The sequence below is a fragment of the Crinia signifera genome, chromosome 3, assembly GCF_055691185.1.
Source record: "Crinia signifera chromosome 3, ASM5569118v1, whole genome shotgun sequence".
Lineage (NCBI taxonomy): Eukaryota > Metazoa > Chordata > Amphibia > Anura > Myobatrachidae > Crinia > Crinia signifera.
Genome location: NC_139219.1, coordinates 123557972 through 123569631, shown reverse-complemented (window position 1 = coordinate 123569631; position 11660 = coordinate 123557972). Strand labels below are relative to the sequence as shown.

The 11660-nt window shown below is 43.5% G+C and overlaps 1 protein-coding gene across 1 annotated transcript in view; it reads left to right on the top strand.

The window, feature by feature from the left end:
- Positions 1–11660, top strand: part of NUP133 (nucleoporin 133) — a 167659-nt gene that overhangs the window by 508 nt on the left and 155491 nt on the right. The window contains exons 2-4 of the mRNA XM_083176459.1: positions 7552–7670; positions 10753–10847; positions 11005–11100. Of these exons, the coding sequence (XP_083032585.1) occupies positions 7552–7670; positions 10753–10847; positions 11005–11100 (310 nt within the window). The remainder of the gene's footprint in view (positions 1–7551; positions 7671–10752; positions 10848–11004; positions 11101–11660) is intronic.

The following is an 11660-nucleotide window of genomic DNA, read 5'->3' as shown; positions in this document are numbered from 1 at the left end:
CGGCCGTAGGAAAGATCTGCTCTGGCAAATGTCCTTGGCGATTCCTGCTTGTGTCCAGCTGTAATGTGTATGGATTGGGCACAGAGTGTGTGTGTGTGTATATATATATATATATATATATATATATATATATATATATATATATATATATACATACACACCCTCCAACATGACCCATTCCATAGGTACAAAATGCTCTGTTCCTGGACTTCCCTGCCAGTGGCAGTTACAGAGGTTGGACTCCAGCACAGTCCAGTATTCAAAGAGGGGGGGGTCACATCAACTGCCAGTGAGTCCAGGACTGTGATGTTTGGGGTGGCATTAGGTGTGGCTCCCCTTTTTGAATATTGGACTGTGCTGCAGCCCTACCTCTGTAATACCCCTTTTACACCGCCGAAAAATCCGGGTCAGCGGCGGGTCAGACCCGGATCTGCTATACTCTGCAGACAGCGGCGGGGGAGGGAGGTGAACGGATGCCTGTGTGCGGCATCCATTCACCTCCTGTCCAATGGCGGGGGGGGGTGCGCGCGGGGACTGGGGGCAGCCTAGCAGCTTACCTTAGTGCTGGGCTGCCCCCAGCAGCGTTCCGGGTACGGCGGCGTCGATCGGCGCTTGAAGATGACATCGCGCTGTCATCTTCAAGTGCCGGGAAGGGGCGGGAGGGGGGTGCGGGCGTTTAAGCCCGTCCGGTGTAAATGCCCCTAAACACCGGGTCGCACCCGGCTTCAACCAGGGTCCAAAAAGCCGGGTGCGACCCGGCGTTTTGGTCTAAAAGGGGTATAACTGTCACTGATAAGGAAGTCCAGAAACAGAGCATTTTGCACCTAATGGAATGGGTCATGTTGGAGGGTATGAATATATATAACGAAGTACTGTAGTTCTTTGACTACGATATGCTGCCTGTGCACTATGTAAACCTCAATGTTGCTACACTTCTAGGTACTTGTTTCCTAGCACGGCGCCCATCGCATACCATAAGGCATACGATGGTATGCGATGGCAGCCGATGTTTTACAATTTTAAATTGTATACCATCGCATTGTATGCCATATACAATGGTATACGATTTAAAATTGTATAAGCACCCTAATGGGTGTTTTCAATGTTAAATGTGCCCCCTATAAAATAATTAATTGTATAAGCACCGTAATGGGTGCTTACAATGTTAAATGCACCCCACGCCACCCCCACTATCAACGCCAACCCGAAGCGTGGTGAGCGTAGCGGTACGCGTCCTCTGACCTTTTCATACCCCCACTATCCACGTCGGTGTGGAGTTGATTTTAGATAGTGTGGCGAGCGCAGCGGAATACATGTCAAGTAATACGCGTCCCTCACTAATGCGCTCACCACACTATATAAAATCAACTCAACACCGACGTGGATAGTGGGGATATGAAAAGGTTGGAGGACGCGTACCGCCGCCCCTCCTGGGCTCACTGCGCTCGCCACGCTTTGGGTTGGCGTTGATAGTGGGGGTGCATTTAACATTGTAAGCACCCATTAGGGTGCTTATACAATTAAAAATCGTATTGGGGCTTATACAATTTAAAGTTGCATTGCATCGCATGCGGGCATATGACATGCGATGCCATACAACTTAATATTGTGGGCGCCGTGCTAGGAAACAAGTACCCACTTCTAATATGACTATGCTTAATGCACATCAAGGATATACCTGGAAGCTGTTGCCTTGAGTCCAGTTGTAGTGATTAGTAAGTATAGTGTCAGACCAGAACATAACTGGCCCAGCATGGGAATGCAATTTTAGGGGCCCTCAGTGCTAAAGAACAAATTGGGAGTATTCAGTCACCTGGGGGGGGAGCTGGCCAGCCCAAAACTTCTGTTAGTAACAGTCTGTTGCACATCTGATAAAGTGTCCATACATACACTACGGCAAATCACATGAGATTTAGTCACTTTTCATGCGATCACGTCTATAAATATTATAAAAAAAAGGATTGCATGCGATGCTGCCGCCTGGCCAGCTCAAAGGGGGATTGTGTGCTACTTCAAGGGTAGAATTTGCACAAGTGTATGGCCAGAGTCCAGCAATCTTCTGCATAGCTGGTTTAGATCTGATGCAGTGGTTCTTTGGGGAATCAAAATAGTCCATTGTCTCTATATACAGGTTGAGTATCCCGTATCCAAAATGCTCGGGACCAGGAGAATTTTGGATAACGGATTATTCCGTATTTCGGAATATTTTAATATTTCAATGATGTATTTTGAAGTATCTTGCATTTATGCTGTATAAACACATAATATACACACAAATATATTTTATTACCACATAAAATACACACAAATATATTTTAATTGTTCAAAAAACAAGGTTTCAAAACGTGAAACAAAATGTGTGTACTATCTCAGCACTGAATTTGAATGCCAAGCAATCATTGTCTTGCACATATATAGTGCCAGTTACATATCATGTCCCCAGTGATGCTGTTACAAATGTCCCCAGTGAGTTTTTAGCAAAAAAAAATTTTTTTTCACTTTCTGGAATGTCCGTATTTCGGAATAATTCGGATAACGGATATTCGGATACGGGATACTCGACCTGTATAAACAAGGCATTGTGATTTGATATTTAATGTATCAAAATGATAAATGCCCTTCAGATATTATTTTTCTGTTTTTAACCTTTTGAGGTCCAACATCTGAGATATGTTAAAAAAATGCTAGTGTCACTCATTTGTTATAGAAATTCAAATAAAAAATGTGACTAAATATATTTCCTACATAACTTAAACATTACAGGTCATTATGATGAATACAAATGTTGGCTTTGCAATTTTCACACCTATTTTGACAAATTCAAAATATAGGGACCCTGTATCTCAAGTTAAGTGGTACCTTGGTTACTTGGTAGATACATTTATCTTGTACATTAAAATAAAAACAGAAGTATAGTTTAGTTTTATTTTTTAAAATGGCAATAATTAGGTCTGAATCCTGGCAGGTTGCTGCTAAGTATACTTACCTTCCCCGTTCCCACTAGTGCCTAACCATTCCTCCCTGCAGCCTAAACCTAATGGGTATGCTGACTGTATCCCCATTTTTTTTTGTTACTTGCACTTTTTTTTATGACCGAATAACCTAACACCATAACACATCTGCAAAACTCTATTGTTCATTTTTATGTAAGAGCAGTAATGTACATAGTTTATATAGTATGTTGGGGCATACACATGGGGACATTTTTCCTTATTTTCTAAGCGATCTGTCTAGATCGCTTAGAAATTAAGCACACATCACCCCATGTGTATGCCCTATGGGCATGTGCGGTCCTGCACGTCGCCATTGCCCATTCAGATCTTTAGCACATGCGTTAAGATCTAGATCAGGACTAGCCAAACCAGTCCTCAAGATAATAATTATATTTATATAGCGCTTTTCTCCCAATAGGACTCAAAGTGCTTCACCATTGTCTTTACAGCTCAAAATACAAAACAAGCTTAACAGTAGATGTCAGTTAAATGCTTGAGTAAATAAGTATGTCTTTAGTCTATTGTTAAAGGATTCTACAGTGGGGGCTTCTCGCACTGTGCGAGGAAGAGAGTTCCACAGAGTTGGAGCAGCAAAGGTGAAAGCTCAACCCCAAGATGAATTCAGGGAGATTCTGGGTACTGTTAGTAGTCCTTCTTCAGTTGATCGTAGTAATCGAGTAGGACAGTAAGGGATCAGCAGCTGCTGCAGGTACCTTGGGCCCTGGGCATGTAGTGCCTTGAAAGTGAGTAAGCCAATCTTGAAAACTGGGTAAGTAAAACAAGACATTTTTTCCCTCAACACACTGAGCAATGCTAGTAACCAATCTAGAACACTACATGATAATAGAATTCAGAGATATTGGTTACATATACCTGCGCAGGTGTATGCTATGCCCCCAAGCCGCGTCAAGGCTTGGGGGCATAGCATACACCTGTGCATGTATATGTAACCAATATCTCTGAATTCTTTTATCATGTAGTGTTCTAGATTGGTTACTAGCATTGCTCAGTGTGTTGAGGGAAAAAATGTCTTGTTTTACTTACCCAGTATTTAACCCCTCCCTCATGCACCTGGGAAATGCTACTGAACTAATTGAGCATCTACCACTATCTGTATGCAATCTTGAAAACTATTCGCCATTTTACAGGTAGCCAGTGAAGGGCGTAGAGAATGGGAGTTATGTGACTGGAGCAGGGCTGGTTAGTTAATAGTCTGGCGGCTGCATTTTGTACCAGCTGCAAGTGGTGCAATTCTTTTGCTGGAAGACCCAGGTAGAGAGCATTGCGGTAGTCTAGTCGTGATGATATAAATGCATGTATGACTTTAGGCAGGTCTTCTGAGCGAATTAAATGCTTGATTCTGGCTATATTTCTCAGATGAAAGAATGAGGATTTGATTGTGGCTGACACCTGATGTTTAAGTGTCAGGCCATTATCCAGGACAACACCAAGATTCCGCACATGATCAGAGTTTATTAGTGCTGTGCATCCCAGTTTAAGACCTGTCAGTTGGCTATGCTGCCATCTTGTCCTGTGATTTATCATCAGGACTTCTGTTTTATCTGGGTTCAGTCTCTACCAACGGTCTAAGTTTTCAAGATCACCTAGCTGGTGCACAGCTGTATTCATTATCGTAATTTTTTCAAACACGCTGCATTTATTCCTACTATAGATCCACAGGCTGCCTGAAAATCGTGAACTGTTAGTAGATCTTTGAGGACACCCCTGATCTAAATCGTTTACCTGTATTGGCCAACCAAGCCGAGCGGACGTCTTCAGATCACTGTGTAACATCTTTCTGTTTATTACTAGTCCTTTTTAGGACTCTGTCTTTTGTGTAAATACGTTTTTGCTGCTAACACCTGACGGATAGTTGGCAACTAGCGTGTTAACCAGTACACGCTAAACTGCCTCGCGGCTGACGCTCTCCTGAATAGGAGACGCCGCAGACGGCAGCTACTTGCCTAGTACCCGTGATAATAGCAGTGATTGAACCGCAGGGTATTTTGCCACAACCGTGTATCAGTGGGACTATCATAGCCCTCACGGTGTAGGAAATAACTACATTTATCTTTTACTATTGTCAGGTGGTTATCCTTCAGCCGCTTATCTTCAAATAAATTCCATGTTTGTTTGCCCACAGCAGAATCTCCGTGACTTGTATATGGGTTAATATTAGTACACTTATTGGTGCCGCTGCACCGTAGTGTATTATAACAGCCCATCATATAAGAGTATGAGAGTGTCATTCCCATGCTGGTGAATTTACCAATTGTGTAAACAAAACCCATATCTTTGTATCAGCAACAAACTACTGGCTTTATTCCTCAATAACATAACCTCCAGCAGCAAACCGTTAAACACAGACCGCATACTAGTTGGTGACATATCTCCTGAACCATCAAAAATATTACACCAATCAAGAAAGAAAATAGTGTCCCACTAACAGTGCTAAAAGCACAATGGTATAGTGACAGTAGATCCAAGACTCCGCACGTGCATCTATTTAATACACTTGTATTCACTTGTTTCATGTTGTTTGTCATATTTCGCAGTCCTTTTTAAACTTCATTAATAAAAGGTATATTTTATGATTCTCCTTTTTTGCTAACTGGTGCACCACTAAAGACAAACCTTTCCTCTCCTCAATACCCTAACTGTTAACCTACTTTGTCTGTGGTAGCACACCCCTGTGATTTACCGATATATCTCACCGACGGGGCCAATCGAATAAGATTGAAAAATTGAGTCTCCCCATCTTGTGCAACGAACCACCCAATCCCCCATCTAGCTGGTGCACAGCTGTATTCATTACTGTAACCTTTTCAAACACGTTGCATTCATTCCTACTATAGATCCACAGGCCCGCCTGAAAATCGTGAACTGTTAGTAGATCTTTAAGGACACCCCTGATCTAAATCGTTTACCTGTATGTGCTAAAGAAAGTGCTGGTTAGCACACATTGCTATGTGTGTGTATAGCAGGGCTAGACAAATGTATTTAGAATTTAGGAGCCAAAATGAAAATTTAGGTGCCAGATAAACTAATAAGAGGGACAGTGCGCGGTGAAGGCACGTGCCGTAATGCCCATTACACGTTCTACCAAACACTGGACTGCCAATTACATATAATACCACACGCAGTAATGTTTATTACATATTATCCCACATAAGTGGAGCTTACCCTACTTGCTCATTGCTATGGGGTTTGATGCTTGATGATGCTGGAAGCCATGCAGCACCACTCGTCCAGCAGCAAGAAGCAAGGAAAGACCTGCATCCCGATGGGAGACTTTTGGCAGTTGGTGAAGCCCCTGCATAAGATGTAGGTAGCCACTGGGCTGACAGGAGGGGAAGGCAGGGATCAGGCACTCCACTGCCGCTGCTCTGATGAGGGGGAGTAGGGGGTCAGGAACTGTGGGCGGCTGGTTTGACAGGAGGGGGAGACTCTGATCGTCCGCACTGCCGCGCCTCTGACAGGAGGGGGTCAGGCGCTGCAGACGGCTGGTGTGACAAGAGGGTGAGACTGTGCCTGGCTGCGCTACCGCTGATGTGAAAGGAGGGGGAGGCGGGGGTCAGGCACTGTGCTGCCGCTGCTCTGAACAGGAGGAGAGGCGGGGGTCAGGTGTAACTGAAGAGGGAGACTGCCCGGGGGAAGGTGGGCGTTAGGCACTGCGCTGCCGCTGCTCTGAACAGGAGGGGAGGCGGGTGTCAGGAACTGCGAGCAGCTGGTGTAACAGGGGAGGGATACTGCCCGGCCACGCTGCCGCTGTTGTGATAGCAGGGTGAGGCGGTGGTCGAGCACTGCGCTGCCGCTGCTCTTAACAGGAGGGGGATGTCAGACACTGCGGACGGCTGGTGTAACAGGAGGGGGGAGACAGGGGTCAAGCACTGGTCTGTGTGACAGGAGGGGGAGACGGGAGTCTGGCATCGCTGCTACTGATCTGACCAGATTCTGCTTCCACCCAAAATTTGGTCACCAGGAAGCAGAATCTGGTTGCGACCTGGCTCCCGGGTTTTGTCAAGCCCTGGTATATAGTATCTGTGCTATCTAAGTTGCTCATCAAAAAAGTTAAGCCCCATGTGTATGTGGCTTATGCCTTTGAAACTTTTGTTTTGTTGGCTACAATATAATTAGAATGTATAAATTAGCAAGTAATATTTGTTGAGAATTTGTGTCGGTGGTTAACTTTTTGGAAGTGTATAAATTAATATTCCAATTTTAAGTTGCAACATAAAAATGAGCTTGCACACTACTTGCGTGTGATATGTGGCCTATATCTACCATGTTCCCTATGCCTTGCCTGTGCAAGTCAACAGGTACAATGCTTAAAATTGAATGCATGTGTTTCTGCAGTTGAACCGGCCAGTAGGTTGTCCAATAGAATGTTAAACCTGATTTATGCAGTTATATGTCAAACACAGGACACAATGCTAGTAAAGCTTACAATATATTTGTCATTACAGAATTGATATATTTTCTATTAAGTTTGGACCTGATAACCATATCCATTTAGTTACTGACTCTTATATATGTATTTATATATTTTTTAATATAGAGGAACGCCATCAAGAATTACACTACACCCATCTGTTGGTGAAACTGTCAATTATAGTGTTCAGCTCTTTGGTTCAACTCTACCAGTTAAAGTCATGGAGGCTTTAACAAATGTTGATGGTATGTTACAGCTTTTCTTATGTTTGATTGACTTTGATAAATACTGTAGATTGATTTAGCAGTATTGTTTTGTGATAAGTTTCTAAGCACCGATTTAGGCTTTGTAATATTAGAGGAGGATGGCTTAATATAACTATGGAGTTGTGGAATATTGATTTGTGAAGTTCACACCTTTCTCTTTAAACCAGAAGATCTGGGGTACCAAATGTTTACGTTGAAAGTGTTCATGCTCCCTGTGCCCTATACTCCATCCCCTATAGGTAGTTTATTACTCAAAGTTTCTGGGAAAACATTTTTTCAGCTGCTTCTGATAAGGTTAGAGCTCTTTTGCTGCAGGCAGCAGCTCTACCCACTCAGACTCTTGATAAGGCAGAGCACTCTGGAGCTTTTGGGACTCAGATAAGAGGTTTTCTACAAGTGCCATTTTCCTCCCTTACTTTAAATGAAATATTGGTACACTGTTCAAATAAACGACGGGTAATGGGCCCCATACATCAGCAATCACAATTTATGGATTTCCAGATACAGGGATTTTTTGGCCAGATAAATGGATTTTACAATCTATCTGACTTTGCCCACACATTACAGATTTATTTCAGTGATCGGCAGATTTTTCCATCTAAAGATTGCATCTTCATATCTGGAAATTGCCCAATCGATTGTCATTTCAGCTGTTCATAATGTAAATAGATGAAGAAGACGAATTGGGAATGCCCACACATATAAAAAAGATCTGCAGATAATACCAGATTATTAAACATGTTTAAAAACCTGATTAAGCAATCGATTGGCGATTTTGATTGGGATTGCCAAAAGGGGGAGCCCACACATCTAAAATTAATTGTGGCAATCCTCTCCATATCTGAAAATTGTGACAATTAATTGCTGATGTATGGGGCCCTTAAGTCCCTTTGAGGTTATTCCAGGAGGAGAGAGTCTTCTTTGTTCTCTCCAATCTTTTGGCAACCCACCGAGAGTCTTACCTTCTCCTCCCCTGAAACACTGAGAGGCCATCTTCTTGTCACTACTCAGCTCTTGCCTGCAGAAAGCACCTGGTCTCCAACTTCTGTACCTCACTCAGGGCCAGATGTATTATAGTGGCGCGATAACACTTCCTGCTTTACCTCATTAACAAGGCAAAGCAGGAAGGGACATCTGCAAGATGTATTTAAATTTTGTCCTGCTGACGCGGGAGAGCGCAAACTCCACCCTCCAGCAATGTCCCCTTGAGAAGACAGCGAGTCAGCTCACACTGAGGGCTTATCTCCTTCCCCCTGGCCGGCTGTACTGGGCATGAGTGAGATCTCGCTAATCACGTGAGTTCTCCAGCGCAGCCCAGAGCTAGCAGTAGGAACAGCGTTGGCTTAGCCACCATCCAGCTGGCGAAGCGGATAGCGGCAGGGGGCAGAACGGTCAGCTCTACTGACCATTCATAAATTTGCCCTGCATATCGGCCTGCTATCATTTAGTTAGCAGGACCGACATGGGCATATAGTGCCCCTGCATTTAGCACATACCGGCTCCTTCATACATGGGGGAGAAGCGGTATCAGGGCACAGAATGTGCCCTGATACCATAATGACACTTTATACATCTGCCTCTCAAGGCTAGATTTATTGTTCTAAGCATCTTACCTCACCACATAGGTTTTGGCATTTCTTCAGCAGAACTTCTGCTCAGTTAAAAATTTCACGGTTGGTTTGGACTGTACTGTGACTGACATTTATCTGCTCCATATACCTTTTTATTGTTCTCCGACATCAGCCTCAGTTATGTTCTGGAATGTCCTATGTGTCGCCTATTTTTCTTTAAAGAGTTTTTTTTACCCATTATGTAGTGTCTGTATCCCCCAAGGTTCTGCCCTAGGCCTCCTTCCCTTCTCCATGTACACCAGCACTGGCTCCCATTCCCTTACAGAATCCTCTTCAAATGCCTCACACTCACATACAAGACCTTCCTTAACTTCACTGATTACTACATTTTCAACCTCCTTTCCCTAAATACTCCCTCTCACCCTCCCCTGTTAGTCAATGACTGTCACCTCCACTGCTCTGGTCACTGCATGCCAGGGCGGTACACCAAATTTTGCCTGTTTACATGGAATGAGCTCCCTAGCTCCGCAACTTTGCAAAGATTCAAATGGGCACTGATATCTCACCTAGTGTACCCGCTAGGCTGTTTTAGCAGGGCGCTGGGCCCTGCCCGATTTTTGAAAGGGCGAAATGCGCCCTACCCCTCTGGCAGCGCCCTGCTAAAACAGCCTGCCTCCTACTCCTCTGGTGGTACCGGGGAAGCCCGGTGCCGCAGTAGATAGCGATGCCCAGCGCTTCCCCGGCAGTGCACACCCTTTGGGGCAGCCGGGCCCGCCCCCTTCAGTAACAGCGGTGGCCGGGCCCGGACCATTTTCTTGACGGCCCACCCCCGTGCAGCCACGCCCTGCCTACCCCTGTTCCTAGAAGGCTTTGTAAATAGACCCCTAAATGAGTGCAGCACAAGTGACACAAGATGGTGAAATATATGGGCTTTAGTCTCCTTCCTCATATCTATGGAACTTTTTTTTATTTATTTTTTTCAGTTTGCTTGGAAAACTCCAGAAAATAACTAAAAGGGAAGAGTTTTGTAAATGGGCAAGCATTAATGAAAAAAAGGCACAAGTGATTACCAAGCAGTAGCCATTAGTGGGTCAAATTATTTGAAATGTTTGTTCAAAATTAGTTGCAGGTGTTTTATAGAGTTGATGGGGTATGTAGTACCCTCCCTTCCTATACAAAAAAATAGTACATTTTCTATATTGTTGTTGGTAGCATTATTTTGGTCCTCTCCAGACAATAGGTACTACTGGATGCCATTGTTCGAAAGATTGCACACCCTCTTTCTAAAATAGATGCCTCTTGAGTACCATATTCCCATTTTTCAATAAAATATATGATGAGAGATTATAGAGAGAGGCTTTAAGTCACTATTTTAATTTGGGGGACAGAATAGTAGAGCATGGGGTGGGGGGGGAGGCCAAGTGGAAGGCAGACTGAGGTTTCCTTTACTAGTAATATGGTAGTGTCTCATGTTTCTTTTCCTTGAGCAGATGATGACTATCTATCTGTCAAGATCCATGATGCTGGATGGGCCTGGTTGGTATGGAGGGATCGTATTCTAATTTGGCAGGCTTCATCTGCAAAGGTAAATCAAAGTTTAACGCTAGTTGCCAACTTGCTTTGTGTGTATTTTGTATTAAGTTAAACTGCCTTTGCTTTCATTAGAAAATTATATATTTGCTTACATTTTGTCTTGATGGTTTTCCTATACTAAATACAGCTTTATAATACTTTCTTACCAGTTATCAGTGTGTAAACAGCTGCAGCTTCCTCCAAGTGAATACCCATGGTCTGCAGATCTGATAGACATATCTGTTGGTGATGCCGCATCTATACAGGTAAGTGGCCACTGTATCTTATGTTTAGTATGTTTAACTGTACCAGTTGATTGATGTCACAGAATAATGGGTCTGGATATGCTGGTCTCCCTCACTCAGATGAAGCTCTTTCATGAGTGGGCGCCCGTCTGTTGCTGTCCAGTATCCTCTCCAAAGAAAAGAAGGACTGTTAAGCTCTATTATTTTTATTTATTAACCGTTCTTTATATAGCGCACACATATTTTGCAGTGCTTTAAAGAGAATATGGTATGTTTATTTATTTAACAGTTTCTTATATAGTGCAGCATATTCGGTTGCACTTTACAAAAGAGACAGTGATACAACAAACAGGTTATTTACAGACAGTCGTAAATAGGTAGGAGGGCCCTGCTCGCATATGAACATTCACATTCGTCCATGCCCCAGTGGAGCTTACAATCTATTCCTTACCACATGTATTCGCACACACATTTATTCTAGGGTTAATTTTGTTGGGAGACAAGTAACCTCAATTAAGCCTAATAATGGTCAAACACAATATAGACTAATTTAATATTTCAATTTTATATCCTCCATGGAC